General features: G+C 35.4%; 1 protein-coding gene across 1 annotated transcript; it reads right to left on the bottom strand.

Moving 5' to 3' along the window:
• Positions 1-233: 233 nt before the first annotated feature.
• On the bottom strand, positions 234-10,368 carry MS3_00000809 (uncharacterized protein). The gene is made up of 7 exons (XM_051208431.1): positions 7,111-10,368; positions 5,911-6,006; positions 3,755-3,903; positions 3,203-3,286; positions 2,302-2,385; positions 1,684-1,836; positions 234-484 (listed from the first exon to the last, which is right to left on the bottom strand). The coding sequence occupies exons 1-7, from the start codon at positions 7,142-7,144 to the stop codon at positions 461-463; spliced, it is 624 nt and encodes a 207-aa protein (XP_051064133.1). The 5' UTR covers positions 7,145-10,368; the 3' UTR covers positions 234-460.
• Positions 10,369-17,108: the final 6,740 nt, after the last annotated feature.

The raw sequence follows: 17,108 nt of genomic DNA, 5'->3' as shown, positions 1-17,108 counted from the left end.
CTAACCATCATTCATTTGTTTGTAGATAATTACTAAAGCAAATAATAGACACTAAGGGAGCATAACATATGGTTTCTTTCAAAAAGCCAAAAAAAATGTAGAACAAACAAGGGAATATAAATCTTATTATAAAATATAAGAATAAACAACTACATTGTCACCGATCAATATGAGACATAAAATACAATTGTTTATTCGGAAGTTTTATTGAAAATGTAGTAAAAAAATGGGAAGGAATTCAGACGAAATGATAACTATTGAAAATTAGCTGTTACATTTCTGTTCAATATTGAGTTAAAAAGAAAACTAATATGGAATATATGGAAATTATGAATGTTGAATTTACATACTGAGTATTCGAATACTCATGTTTTGTATTGACTATGAGCATTTCGTTGCGAGAGAAAATTTATTTAATTTCAATTGTAATTTTAAATGTAGTATCATACATTTTGTTCCTTTAAGCATCTAAATCATATGTTACCTAAAAAACAAACAAGGAAACACAGTTACACTAAAATAAAGGCAGTTATTATTATTATTATCAGAAGGGGTTTTGTGGGGAGTTTAGTAATTTCAATAGTTGAAATCATGAATCAATTGAAGCTAGACAACCATGGAAAACCTGGAAGCACTGGGCGGCCGTTTCGTCCCAGTATGGGACTCCTCGGCAATGCGCAATTCCGTGGATCTGTTGAAGTTAGACATTAACACCGTTGGATGTCGGTCCAGTGGTCTAATGTTTGAGCGCTCGCGCGCGAGAGTGATAGGTCCTGGGGTTCGAATCTCGCAGGGGGTATGATCGTGGATGCGCACTGCTGAGAAGTCGCATACTGGGACAAAACGGCCATCCAGTGCCTCCATGTTTTCCATGTTGGTTTAGCTTCGATTGACTCATGATTTCAACTATTGAAAATCTTATTATTATTCATCTCGTAGTTGTGCTCATTGATAAATAGCAAACGATGTGAAGATCTAAAGTTTAATTTGGATAGTTACTATTAAATAAATATTCTAAGAGTGTTTTTTGGCCAGGTAATCCAATAACAGAGAAAATGAAAGATTTTGAACCGCAAATCCTTTGTGCCAAAATTCCTTCACAATAAACTGAATTTTTGTCTTCTCACAACAGAAAAAGGTCATTATGATCAAAGTTTTCACTAAGACTAATACGTTCCAATGATTGAATTGAATTAAATTGTGCTTGTATAAAAAAAATACAACGGAAAATTGTACTGATTTACTGTTATATTTTCTACTACTCTTGGTCAATATTTCTCTCACAAAGCTGTTGACAACACATAAATATTCTAAAAATCAAATGGTCTAACTACGTAACTATATAGACACAATATTTAGGCTAGCATTACTGATTACACCCGCTTCAGTAGGCAAACAAATGCAACTCATTCACTTAGCAGTCATTTGTAGTTACATGTAAAACTTAAAAAGTTCAGTTGTCTAATTCCAACATAAGAATAGATAATATTATTCTACTGTGCAAATAAGCGCTACGGAATATATGAAGACTGTCACAATTGGCATCAACTGTTGTTTGTTCACACATGATCTTCATATGTTTGTAAATATTGAGTGTTGTTTAGAAATCATAATAACTGAAACTTAAAGTTAACATAAATGCTCAAACAGTAATAAAAATGAAATCGTATGTTAAATACGTACCTTTAATAATCGTAACCGGATTAGAATTAATCTAACAAAATAAATACTAAATATAATGAACAGAATTAAAAGTGGTATCACAAAAAACAAGTATGTATACGAATTGGAAATTTGTTTTCCTTCAGAAAAATTGGGCGGAATTGAAAAAGAAATCTAAAATGAGAAAAAAGCAATCAGTGTGAAAAGTGTATTGTTGTTAAGGAATAAAATAGAAACACTAAAACCGTGTGAATGCATGTAAACTGTCAGAGCTCGGTAAAATATCACAGAGATTACACATTCATATGATGATCACCATACCAAACAATCATTCATTACATTGACTACAAGTTGGTCGTTGAGTGCATCAACAATGCACAAGAATTCAACTACCTTACAAAACCCATATTGAACGGAACATCAATTCAATTATTCAGTGTTGTTCAGTGTTTTCATGAATGAGACTACACTCGTGTTTGATTGAATAATCACAACAAATAAAACGCTTTCATTTATTCGATTCTAATTAAATGCACGTCAATAAATACACGTGGCAATAAATGTCTCATCGAGTGTGTAAATTGGCAACGTGAAACTATGAAGTATTGCAAACAAAGTGTCAAATTGAAAACTACTTACATTGTTCTCAGTCGTGTTTCGTAGAACAGATTCTCTCAAACCCTTTGATGTTGAATTTCGCATACATTGATTCTGAGAATTGTTCTGAAAAATGAAACAATACATGCAATGTGAAATATCAAATGTGTACAATGAACTGTTTGTTCATTCGACATTGCTGTGAGTATCAGTAAACGAACAGAATCCTGTAAAATGTAACGGAAATTACACATTCACATGGTGATCACCATACAAAACAATCATTCATTACATCGACTACAAGTTGGTCGTTGAGTGCATCAACAATGCACACGAACTGAACTAACTTACAAGTCTCATATTGAATGGAACGTCCATTCCCCTGTTCGCCAACATCTAGATTTGTGGAATGCGAGTAAGTGAAGCGATGATCAATTCCTAGTGAGTATATGTGCCAACATAGACTGATTAGATGCGGTCGTGAAAATCATCATCGTAAAATTACTGGACCTCACCGATTTCACAAACACGCTTCACAATTTCCCCAGACTCCACGATCACCACTTAAACGCAACATTTCGACACTTTTCAAAACTCATCATTGTTCACAATACTCCCTGTGGCTGATGTACACATGTGAGAGCCAAGGTATGCACATCGCTTGCGAATGGCTGCACAATCAATCAAGTGATCAACTCAGATATTTCGGATCATGCAAGTCATGTTTCACTGCCTGCTGCTATTTGTTCAGTGTTGTCATATATGAGATTACACTCGTATTTGATTAGATAATCGAAACGAATACAACACTTTCGTTTCATCGCTTCCAAACAAACGCCTGTCAACAAATACAAGTGGCAATAAATGTTTCATCGAATGTGAAAATTGGCAGTCTGAAACAAATTAACATTAGAAACAAAGTGTCAAACTGAAAACTACTTACATTATTCTCATTCGTGGTTTGTACAGCAGATTCTCTCATTCCCTTTGGTGTTAAATTTTGCGAACGTTGAGGTTGAGAAATATTCTGAAAAATGATACAATGAATGCAATATGAAATGTCAAATGTGTACAATGAATTGTTTGTTCATTCGACATTGCTGTGAGTATCAGTAGACGAACAGAATCCTGTAAAATGTAACGTAAATTACACATTCACATGGTGATCACCATACCAAACAATCATTCATTACATTGACTACAAGTTGGTCGTTGAGTGCATCAACAATGCACAAGAATTCAACTACCTTACAAAACCCATATTGAACGGAACATCGATTCAATTATTCAGTGTTGTTCAGTGTTTTCATGAATGAGACTACACTCGTGTTTGATTGAATAATGACAACCAATACAACACTTTCATTTCATCGCTTCCATATAAGCGCCTGTCAATTTCTATTCGTATAAATCAAATTTTCGATTTGCAGTGTCCATTTTCATTATTTAACTTATAATTATCTAAGCCATACTTTCATGATTCAAAACCACCTACATTTGCATCGCAACCGTTCTTCATCCATATATCTGCATGATAATCACGGCCATTACTGCATTTTTCAATCATTGAACACCAGTAACACTGAGATTCAGCTCTATTTGTATTTATGCATAAATCTTTAGTATTTTGTATGTCGCAAACGTCTGCAAATAAAATGAGATGAGTGTGTTAGAATTTTTGTGACAAGAACCAAATTTTGTACGTTATGGTGAATTTAAACAAAAAATGTGACCCCGATTTATTTGTTGTACTCAGTTTATTCTTTATCTTTTAAAATTACTCAGACTTCACAATAGCTTATGTCAGTCAATTCATTTGGAGTTATCATTTGTCTTCGACTTCAACTCAGTATATGATATAAGAAAGGTGTGCATTAAGTTTCATCAGTTGTGAAGCCTTTGCAAAAGTTTATTAGTACTTCGAAGATACATGCTGTTATTAATGTTGGCAAACATTATTTACAGTTGATGATGTTGGTAAGCTGTGATATAAAGAGTTATTGTTTGTTTCAAAAGTTTAGGAAATCACATTCATCGGTTTGTTTAAGAATACTAGATTCGTGTGAGGTTAATGTCATACTGCGAATTTGTAGCCATATAATAACTCCATAATTAGTGTGAATATAACTTAAACAAACAACATTACGTTGAATGTCGAACATCCTTAATGCATTTGACAACCGAGTGTTTGACTTTTAATAATCATCCAAATTTAATGCATTATTGCTACTTCAGATTTAACTAGAGGAAACATATCATACCATGGTTAAAATCTCGATTTCACATTTCCCCGTTTTGATGGTAAGTATGTGATTGAATTATCAAGACATTCTGTAGTGTGGCTTATTATGTTAAGCCCATATATCTTATTCTAGCTTTCGGACAGGCCAATCTATACATTCTACTTGAGTCACATTTTGACCTTGTTAATTATTCGCTTATCAACCTTGACCGTTTTTGTATGACCGCATACGTGTGTGCCCTTCTTATCCTATTCACATTACATGTCTTTAACTTATTTTTGTGTGACTACAAATATTGATTAACGATTGACTACATGGAGTTAGCTTATCCGCCATCTCCATTGAGCGTTGTTTTGCTTCGCTCTATTCCATTTGCTTCTCCGATATTTTATCTGGATCAAAGATTGTATGGAATATACGTATTCGAAATTTATTCTCGTATTTGAATTATTCAATTCCGTTATTGACTAACGCGATTTAAGTCGATGATTATATACGAGGATAGGCGACATATATATTTCAATAACAATCATTCATACGATCTACTTGGAGTCAAATCGCAAAATATTAGTGATATAACAGTGCATTTCAAGTGATATCGACTTTCGCTTGAAGTTGTTTCTGTATGATTCCCAATGAGCATATTCTAGGTTTTTTGAGTAGTCACTTCACATACCAGATTGGATAAAGAAATGACACACTATAGTCCTTATGGGATATTTTATCCACATAGGGTTCAAGAGCATCTCAACAAACATGCTGTCAATAAATGAGCATGTCATTTACTCTGATGCCAAGTAATTATTATAGAAATTTCGAAATTCGTGTAACTACCTTGTGAATGGGATGGTATTCTCAGTTTCTCAATTCATATGCTCATCATTAACTACATTTTACTTTGGTACACTAGTTTCTTCAAGTATATTGACATCATGTAAATATCTATCGAATTTGATGTATGATATTTCCTTCAGTATGATTGGCTTCTATCTATATGATAAAGTACAGGTTTTTAGAGTCCAGTCTGTGATCCAAGGTACTATGAAATACATCGAATGCTTCTGTGATCACAACACCTCATGGAAATTCAATACTACACAAAATCAGTGAAAATTGAACAGAATTGGTCATTTTCGTAAAATTATCGACTAGCTGCTAGTTAATTAATTTATCCACCGTTTTGTAAGATTCCGATGAAGTAAATCATATCGAAGTGGACCATTCAACAACTATGCAGGACATCACAAAATGATTTTAAATATCCTAGAATGAGAAGAAATAATACTGCTACTAAACCAAAAGAATGGATGCCATTTAGTCATCTGACATAACTACATAAATCAAATGAGTCTTATATGAAAGAGGTTAGTGTGACTGAGGATCGATTATATCATGATATCAAACTCACCTGACATAGGTTCGAACTCCACTAATGTGCCATCTTCGATTAAGGACTCATGAGTTAATATGGCGCTGTATTCTTTTTTTATAGGAGTAGGGTGCGCTAGTAATTATGAAAAAAAGTTCTGTTAAATTTTTGATTTCTGTAAGTGAGATATTAATGCAATCATGTTCAAATCATTACAGATAAATTCACATTTTATATCAATAATCGTCTTTATTAATGTTTCAAGTATGCGGATTCAACAATACATTTTTGACGAGAACTTACATTTCTAAATCGTATGTCTAACACATAATTGATGAAACACTACTCGCTATCTAAACATGCTGTAGAAAAAGATTTTCATGGATAGAGTTCGGGGTTTAAACAAGACACAGTTAAATCAGCATTATCTGACTACTATATATTCTCCAACACTAGTGCCAGAATTCCGTTTCGTAAGACAAGTATCTCTTAGCATAGATAGGTAGTCTGGCTGAGATTATACTGAGTTGTGAAATAGAAAAATAAATATCTTGAATAGTGAATATTATGTCCGACTGTCTATCTGACATGGCCGTGACGATCAAATCAAATGTAAGAGAGATATGCAGGTGGCTGCCGGGCTACCATAAGTGAATGGAATATTCACATTTTCAAAAATTTTTCTTATTTGTTCTGATCTGGACTAAATCAATAATGTATAAGTATAAAGATGTGTGCTCATGACTTATGTATGTACTCATTCACCCATTTGCACTGCAGTTATCTACACGATGTCGATTATCTTATTCTCTTTGGTTGAGCATAAACTGGGAGACTTGTTTCGTGAAGGACTCAGACGAGAGAATGTGAAACTCTCTGATGACAATACATGACAACATAATCTAACGAAGAAAAGCGAATCGATACAGAGTTGATATCGTCAGAATAGCCCAAATCGTCTTTTTTCAAACAAAATGTTGACGATCATCGGATCAATCACATACTATCGTCCAGTTTGATCTACTCAATTTAAGTTGTCCCATTTTGTGCTGTCATCAGTCGAATAAACAAAGTGTCGTGGTACTTGGATGTTGATTATGAATAAGCCACATCATTTCACGGTTGTTTGGAGATATGGCTCGTTGAATTTCGTACGAACTCACTCATCCATAGATCAAGAAAATAGACTCTGTTATCAGTTATCACAAATCTTCTTTAGCTAGTCTGAATGTTCCTTACTGGAATGACTGCACCATAATCCATTGTTCATCATCGGCCATAACAAAATTTCTTTAATGTTATCAGGTATCTGAAAAGGAATTGTGGAAATTTGTGTTAGAGACTGCAGACATACAATCTTATATATTGAAGTTAGTTCTACTCACAGAGTATTGAAATTACCTTTTCATTTCAAACAGAAACATCAACTAAAGATTCAGCGAGATATAAATGAAATTACTTAACTTATAAAAGCTATCTAGTTAGGAAATGGAGATGGTGTTTTGAACGGAAAACAACCTAATCAACTATGTTTAACTAATTATGCATTGAAACGTAGTTGACATTTTGATCAATGAATAGCTCGAAAACTTTTAACAGAAGAATAATGCCTGGTTCATATAAGGAGGAACACATCTGACATCCTGCATCAGTGTTTCATAATAACTATTAAACGTTCACTGATTCACAACTTGTAGCATCACATCTTTGCTTCTAGAGATAACAGAATACTACAAATTAGTATAAGGCGATTTTCTCTTTATTTCTATATGTTATTGTTTAAATCTACCATTAGTTTACTTGAGTGTGTTGTATTGGAAATCGTATGTCACTGAAAGTGTTTATTTACTATAGAATTGATGATGTACTCAAATCATATGTAATGTATTTTGATAAGGATAACAATTTGTAATACAAAAGACATTGAGATAAACTGATGTACTTGAATTAACTTCATGGCTTATTCAATTATTAAACTGACCTTCTCGTAGTAAAAAGATATCTTCCCATTTCGATAAATATAACAATTCGCTTTAACTGTAATGTATACAAGCAAATTACTAAAGGTTTATGTTATGAGTATGAAAATTTATGATTATGTGATTATGTTGAATGTAATACTCTATAGATTGTTTATGAAATGATTATATGTCATAACATTTTCTGTGGTATGTTCCACTTATTATGTTAGTAATATACGTAGTCCAACAATTTGTATTACGTATTAGTTTATCAATTAAAACCAAAGCCTATCAGACTTTGTAAGGAATATATTAGTTGAAGTTATATTATCATTCGCTGAATATATTTCATACATATTCGTGAAATAATCAGTTATCAGTGGTAACGTCTCTGACTATGAAGCTGGGTGACACGGGATCAAATCTGTCAGGGAGCATCAGTTCCCTCAAGATTACAGTTACACCTTGCTAACGAGTGCCAAGTAGCCCGAAACTCCAACCACCATCTTATCTCAACATAGTGCACGCAGTGTTGAGTGACCTAGACTGGTGGCCACATTGCAACTTGAATGATAGCATTCAATCTGCACTAAGAAGGACTTGACACACATGACATTGATCACCACCCAGTGATCAATCAATTGTGAATCATTTATCACCGTACAAGATTATTCGGGCATTGTAGTATGAACTATGATGTATTGCTTTGTCACATAGAGCAGTTAAAAGGTCTCATTATATAAATATATACATTTTCCAATCGTTTAACTAACTTTGTTAATATAATGAACATAAATACTGTATACATTAATGATTTTTTGATGCAAACATGTTTCCTTATAAAAATAGTGTTTTTGTGATGTGGGTTACTTATATCCATATAAGTGGTATATAACAGTAATCAGGCATTGAACGTATTTCAGCAGAAGATCGATAAGGAAAGAACGGAAGCGGAACACAGTTGATATGAAAATGCATGAATAATGAAATCTGAGACAATAGACTGATATTTGCGAGAGGAACAGTGAAGTTTGAGACGATTGACTGATATTTTGCAAATTAACGATTTACTACATAGTTCTCAAACTTAAGTGAGATCCTCTCTAAGTTTGTATTAAATCCATTCGATTGTCCCCATTCGTGTTCTTGTTTACTTCATTTTCGTCAAATCCCACTTCCAAATTCATGGTTTGATATATCTATAGTTAAGTGGTATATGCACTTAGAATCCATATTCCTTTTTATTTACAATAACCGATTTGAATGTTTCGCTGTTTTTACTGAAGTTAACAAACGATGGTTTACTTCTATTAAGAGATAGTATGATTTCCTCATTTCAGTATACAGAAGAGAATAGTTTAAACGAATAAATCGAATGTAATTAAAATAACTGAATAAATATATTACAAAATCTATACATAATATGATTACCATTATATATCTCAGACACAAATTTGATGACGACGACTTTCTCTGAAGTAATGCAAATAGATTAAGTATATAAATATATATGCACGAATGAATTTCACAAAGGGTTATTATTTCCACTATCGCATTCAAAAACAAAGCAGCTGACTTCAACGAGGTTGTGGCAAGCCCATTTGACTACTGTATCATTTATCTAGTCATTGTAACTCAGACTCAATTCACTATGTTAATTTCGGTGTGTATGATCGAAAGTATGTCTGTTCATTAACGCTTAAGCTATCTTCCTATTGGTCTCAATGTTCAGATAATCGATAATCTATCCACACCCGATTAACTCTCAAATATATATGGATTTTTAATAGACTCACACACTCTCTCTGTTTCATCGTGTGCTTGCTCACCGTACGCTTGTGGATTATTATTATTCATTATCAATAAACTATCTCTATAACTGGTGTTCAGGCTTTTTAATAATCTCGAGTAAATTCGCAATTCTACTAGGAGATTAAGCCTACCTAAAATACTCAGTTACGGGATATTATTATTTGGAGTCAGATATTGAGGACATCATCCTCAACATTTTGGTGAACCGCTTTTAGAACACACACCATTTCTCTACAAATTCTGCTGCATACTCTCCAAGCGTATCTTAAAGAACTTCACATTGGAATTACTATTACAATTATTAACAATTCATTAACAGTCATAATAAATCCATCGATAACATTGTTCCTTTGGAACTATTGCTGTATATTCGCATATTTAAACCAAAAGTGACAGTTTTTCTTTTTGGTGAGTCTTATATATATTTCTTGTTGTTATTTTTGATTTCTCTTCATATTGTATATTACAATCCTCGGCTTATTATTACTATTGCTTCTTCGTATCATGGCACTTGATAATTCGCTAAGTCTTTCATCTAAATCTATTTCCGTGGGTGCCATCTCTGTACCTTTACCCATTTTTAATCCACGAAAGGCTGAACTCTGGTTTGCTCGCTTAGAAAGCTTTTTTGTAGCAAACAAAATCACAAACCAGAGTACGAAATTTAGTTATGCAAATTCACTGCTGCCAGATGACGTCATTGAACAAGTGCCGGATGTCATTTTTAAGCCGGATCCTGACTCACCATTCGATTGTCTAAAAGAGAGGTCATTCGTGTCACATCTCTCACCGACCAACAGACAATTGATCAACTTTTAGCCAACGTGGAGCTAGGTGACAATACACCGTCACAGTTAAAACGCCACATGACAAACTTATTAGGAAATCGTACAGTAGACAGACGTCTACTATATCAATTGTGGCTCAGACGTCTCCCTCAAAACATTCAACAGATACTAGCAATTGGAGACGAAGACGTTGATTTTGATAGACTAGCAGACATAGCCGACAGAATTTACGAACGGTCCAAGACTCACCTTGTATCTCAAATCCAATCAAGCTCAGCTGACGAGATCGCCGAGTTACGACGATCAGTTGATACCCTTACGAAACAGATAGCTCAGATCCAATTATTGAATGCCTCCCACAGCAAGCGTAGAGGAACATCCACAAGCCGTAGACGACGTAGTCCAAGCACTACTAGACACAACATTTGTTGGTACCATAGAACATATGGCAAACAAACTAGAAAATGTACTCCGCCTTGTAACTTTGCAAGCACACAGAAAAAGGAACGTCAAGTCCGTAGGTTAATGACGACTGCACTCACAGACCACAACTTTCAAGACAGTCGTCTATTATATGTTACAGACAAAAGAACTGGCACACAGTTTTTAGTCGACACTGGGGCAGAGGTTAGTGTAGTACCACCTACTGCACTCGAGAAAAACACACCTGACCCCAAACTAAAACTACAAGCTGCAAACAGGTCTGACATCAAGACGTACGGCAAAAGGCGGTTGCAATTAAATTTCGGTCCTAAATCTAATTTTTCCTGGAGTTTCATCATAGCGGACATCCTCGTTCCTATAATCGGCATTGATTTTCTGCAATTCCACAAAATACCGGTAGACGTCAGAAATAGGAAACTTGTCCTTGCCGGACAGAGTAAGGAAATTAGAGGGATTATATCAAATGAGACTTCCATACATTTATTAGTTAAACCTCATCATGAGAACGACAATACGTCAATTTACTTAATCAGTTTCCAGATTTATTACGACCGAGTTTCAAACACGACAAACCGACGCATACCGTCGTACACCACATAAAGACAGAGGGTCCACCTGTGTTCACACGTCCAAGACGCCTTGATCCCTCTCGTCTGGCTATCGCAAAGAACGAATTCAACAAAATGATTGAGTTGGGAATCATACGCCCCTCCGATAGTCCGTGGGCATCACCGCTCCATATGGTACCTAAGAAAAACTCTTCCGAAGTTAGACCGTGCGGTGACTATAGAGCTCTCAACAGCCGGACCATACCAGATAGATATCCTCTCCCACATCTGCATGACTTCACTCATAGCCTATCTGACGTGTCGATTTTTTCAAAAATTGATCTCGTCCGTGCTTACCATCACATTCCAATTCATCCAGACGATGTTCCTAAAACAGCCATTACTACCCCCTTTGGACTATACGAATTCGTCCGTATGCCTTTCGGATTAAGGAATGCTGCACAAAGTTTCCAGCGTTTTATTGACCAAGTGGTACGGGGCTTACCGTTTGTGTATGCTTACATAGATGACCTACTTATAGCAAGCAAAGATGAAAATGAACATCTAACTCATCTGAAAATGCTTTTTGAGAAGCTAAACGAGTATGGGTTAGCGGTCAATCCTGACAAATGTGAGTTAGGAAAACAATCCCTCACCTTTTTAGGTCACGTACTTGATAAGCAAGGCATTAAACCAGTTCCTGAGGAAACACAAGCTATCAAAAATTATCCTTTGCCTGATTCATTCAAGAAACTACGACGTTTCCTTGGGATGATCAACTTTTACAGACGTTTTATCCCTAAATGTGCAGACTTAGCAAAACCACTAACTGATTTATTAAAGGGACGAGCTAAATCATTAGCAATGACACCGCAAGCAATTCAAGCATTTGATCAGTTGAAAAGCGCTTTAAGCACAGAGGCATTACTCGCACGACGAAAGGTTGATGCACCTTTAGCAATAATGACCGACGCTTCTAACGTAGCAGTAGGTGCTGTACTTCAGCAACGTGTCAATGAACAATGGCAACCCCTTGCATTTTTCTCAAAAAGCTAAACGCAACGCAAACAAAATATAGCACATTCGGTAGAGAACTGTTGGCTATCTACTTAGCCATCAAACACTTTCGCTACATGTTAGAAGGCAATTCTTTCACGATATATACTGATCACAAACCCCTAACTAAGTCCTTGATGCACAATCATGATAAATATAGTCCGCGCGAAATTCGTCAACTAGAATTCATTTCACAATTTGCAGCTGATATACGCTATATTAAAGGCAATGCAAATGAGGCAGCAGATGCACTATCGAGATTAAATATCAATACCTTCTCGATCCCTGATATAGACTATCAAGAAATGGCAAAGCATCAAAAGCTCGATACGGAGCTACAAAAGCTTTTGCAGTCTAAGGAAACGAAATTATTATTCCAAAACATCCCCATAAACAACAAGGACACCTTAACTTGTGATACCTCAACAGGTAAAACTCGCCCTTTGTACCTTTCGGTATGAGACGAAATATTTTTGAGAAAAACAGACAACTGTAAAACCGTCTAAACCTGCAGCAGAGCAAGCACCATTCAAACTACCTGCAACAAGCAGCACTTCAAATCAAAGTTCAGCAGCAGCACAAACTACAACAAGATCAGGAAGAAGAGTACATTGGCCAGATAGGTATGTAGCAACCACTATATTTATCTAGACCAAATCCTGAGACTACTCTTATAACACATAAAAATCCTACTTTATTTTGATTACTATTTTTTTTATTGGCCCCACGGATCATCATTATGCTTACATTTTAACTTTATACAATTCATTAATGTTAAATATACACTTGTATATACGATATGAAACGTTTCAACCCACAAGCTGTTATTACAATTTTACGCTTACTCATCATATTGAGTTATACTTTCATTTTAAAAACAGTTCCGTTCTTTATCTCTTTGTCGAACATAGATGTTAATCCAATTTTTTTGGTACATAAAAACATCAATGTTCTGGATGGAGCTTATGTGGCAAGCCCATTTGACTACTGTATCATTTATCTAGTCATTGTAACTCAGACTCAATTCACTATGTTAATTTCGGTGTGTATGATCGAAAGTATGTCTGTTCATTAACGCTTAAGCTATCTTCCTATTGGTCTCAATGTTCAGATAATCGATAATCTATCCACACCCGATTAACTCTCAAATATATATGGATTTTTAATAGACTCACACACTCTCTCTGTTTCATCGTGTGCTTGCTCACCGTACGCTTGTGGATTATTATTATTCATTATCAATAAACTATCTCTATAACTGGTGTTCAGGCTTTTAATAATCTCGAGTAAATTCGCAATTCTACTAGGAGATTAAGCCTACCTAAAATACTCAGTTACGGGATATTATTATTTGGAGTCAGATATTGAGGACATTATCCTCAACATTTTGGTGAACCGCTTTTAGAACACACACCATTTCTCTACAAATTCTGCTGCATACTCTCCAAGCGTATCTTAAAGAACTTCACATTGGAATTACTATTACAATTATTAACAATTCATTAACAGTCATAATAAATCCATCGATAACATTGTTCCTTTGGAATTATTGCTGTATATTCGCATATTTAAACCAAAAGTGACAGTTTTTCTTTTTGGTGAGTCTTATATATATTTCTTGTTGTTATTTTTGATTTCTCTTCATATTGTATATTACAATCCTCGGCTTATTATTACTATTGCTTCTTCGTATCATGGCACTTGATAATTCGCTAAGTCTTTCATCTAAATCTATTTCCGTGGGTGCCATCTCTGTACCTTTACCCATTTTTAATCCACGAAAGGCTGAACTCTGGTTTGCTCGCTTAGAAAGCTTTTTTGTAGCAAACAAAATCACAAAACCAGAGTACGAAATTTAAGTTATGCAAATTCACTGCTGCCAGATGACGTCATTGAACAAGTGCCGGATGTCATTTTTAAGCCGGATCCTGACTCACCATTCGATTGTCTAAAAAGAGAGGTCATTCGTGTCACATCTCTCACCGACCAACAGACAATTGATCAACTTTTAGCCAACGTGGAGCTAGGTGACAATACACCGTCACAGTTAAAACGCCACATGACAAACTTATTAGGAAATCGTACAGTAGACAAACGTCTACTATATCAATTGTTGGCTCAGACGTCTCCCTCAAAACATTCAACAGATACTAGCAATTGGAGACGAAGACGTTGATTTTGATAGACTAGCAGACATAGCCGACAGAATTTACGAACGGTCCAAGACTCACCTTTGTATCTCAAATCCAATCAAGCTCAGCTGACGAGATCGCCGAGTTACGACGATCAGTTGATACCCTTACGAAACAGATAGCTCAGATCCAATTATTGAATGCCTCCCACAGCAAGCGTAGAGGAACATCCACAAGCCGTAGACGACGTAGTCCAAGCACTACTAGACACAACATTTGTTGGTACCATAGAACATATGGCAAACAAACTAGAAAATGTACTCCGCCTTGTGGTGGACCAGACAATATATAAACGCAAAAGGTATCAACAAAGTTAATAACAATCAATAGTAATATTAATATATACAAGTTAAATGTTACAAATACAATAATAATTAAGGACGTTACTTAAATTGCCCAAACGTTGCGTGTTCTGATTAAGTCCAGTAATGTAAATCCACAATTATAAATGCTTGATGACTCTGAGCAGGTTGGTGAACTCTCTAGCGATATAGTCCAACGTAGGATGTGATATATTCCGATTATAGTCTATAAATGTAGATAGTATTTGATTTAAACTTCCATTAACTCAATCACAAATGAAGATAGAACTAGGAATGCGTGAGTAGTAATGTATTTGTTAACCAGCACGAATATGTCACGCTATGTAGTAGCTCAACGGAAAGTGTCTTCAAGGTCAATGACTAAAACAACACGTACAGTCATTTAATGATGAATGTACATACAGTGAAAAATTGACAAAATAAATACAAATAATATTAAAAACTATTTACAAAATAAGCTTGTTAGAGTTATCTCCACATAGCTCCCCCAGAGTGTCCGGAGGTAACACTGGTTATAATAACAACAAAAATGTGAGAATATGATATGTATATATATAAAAAAAATAATATTTACAGTTATAACCAACAAAGATGTGGAGATGCGTATGATATGTATATTAGTAAGACATACCGTGTGTTATCGAGTGAAAAAAATAACAGTGATGTCACAGAATAACAAACACACAAAAAAATGAATATACTGTCATTTAATGTCTTGTTTAGCTAACAATGATAATGTGTAAAACTGTTAATGACCCACACACACACAAACAAAATTGAACCGTTTATTTTGTGACAAAATTTTTTTTTTTTGAAAAAGTGACAAAACGAATAATTGTGGGAAAATGTGATTAATCATATACACTGTTAAAAAATTTTTTTTAGATGGGATTGATAGTGTAGGTCCTCGATAATTGTTTGCTTTGATTGTTTTAGTTTTTTTTTATATGGCAAAATGTACGTAACGCTTTGGTTTTTTTATAAGTCTCCCAGAACGTGTTAAACAAGAGGGTGTAGTGCTAAGTTTTTCCTCTTCCTCTTGTTTCTTAGCAATAGATGGGAGTGATTGTTTGTTCGCAGTATTGTCTTCTGTGTCATGAGGGACTTCGTAGGAAGCTGGTTTTATTCGGTCTATAGAAATTGTCTCATGGTTCCCATTTTTGTTGATAATGAAATATTTGTCAGTGCGTTTTATTACTTTATAAGGGCCTTCATATGGTGGTGTCAGTGGCTTTTTCACCGCGTCTACTCGGACAAAAACAAATTTGCACGTTTCTAAATGTTTATCGAGATGGACTCGGTTGTCGTATTCGAGGTGGTATTGCTCTGATGCTCTGCATCATTTGTAGTAATCTGCTTACAAAACGAGAAGGGTCTCCTGGTGTTGTGGTTTCATTCTTGACCAGTTGTCCTGGTAACGTTAATGTCGTGCCATAGACTAATTCAGCGGCCGTGCATCCGATGTCTTCCTTTACAGACGAGCGAATCCCAAGGAGAACGAGCGGTAAAGCATCGCTCCATTTTGAAGGGTCCGGTTGTGCCATCAGAGAGCTTTTTAGTTGGCGATGGAATCTTTCAACCATGCCATTAGCTGCCGGATGATAAGCTGTCGTTTTAACATGATTTACTCCAAGAAGTTTAGTGAACTCGTTAAATAGAACGGATTGGAATTGGGGACCGCGATCTGTTGTGATTGTTGATGGTACGCCAAAGTTGGATATCCAGCGGTCGAGGAAAACTGAAGCCACTGTCTCTGCCGATGTGTCTTTAATGGGGCATGCTATGGCCCATCTTGTGAACCTATCTATTGCGGTGAGGATATGTGTGAAAGAGATTGATGGTGGCAGAGGCCCAACTAAATCTAAATGCACGTGCTGGAAGCGTTTGTCAAGGGATAGGGAACTTCCCAATTGGACTGTAGGTGTGTTTTTGCGTCTTACTGCGTTGGCACTGGAGACAGTTACGTGTCCAACGTTTAACATCCGAGTTGATTTTAGGCCACACAAAACGTTCGGTAATGAGCTTTGTTGTTGCTCTGATGCCTGGATGTGAAAGACCATGCAAATGCTGGAATATTTTTCGTCGGCAAGCATGTGGGACAAACGGACGATTG

This window comes from Schistosoma haematobium (assembly GCF_000699445.3).
Source record: "Schistosoma haematobium chromosome Unknown HiC_scaffold_83, whole genome shotgun sequence".
Lineage (NCBI taxonomy): Eukaryota > Metazoa > Platyhelminthes > Trematoda > Strigeidida > Schistosomatidae > Schistosoma > Schistosoma haematobium.
This window is presented reverse-complemented; position numbering and strand designations above follow the sequence as displayed.

Bases quoted from the DNA above. Each gene is read 5' to 3' on its own strand.
- MS3_00000809 (XM_051208431.1), bottom strand. From the start codon at position 7,144: ATGATGAACAATGGATTATGGTGCAGTCATTCCA. The intron at 3,904-5,910 runs GTGAGTTTGATA...TTTTATTTGCAG, and splicing joins GGAGTTCGAACCTATGTCAG to ACGTTTGCGACATACAAAAT. The intron at 3,287-3,754 runs GTAGGTGGTTTT...ATCATTTTTCAG, and splicing joins AGAACGGTTGCGATGCAAAT to AATATTTCTCAACCTCAACG.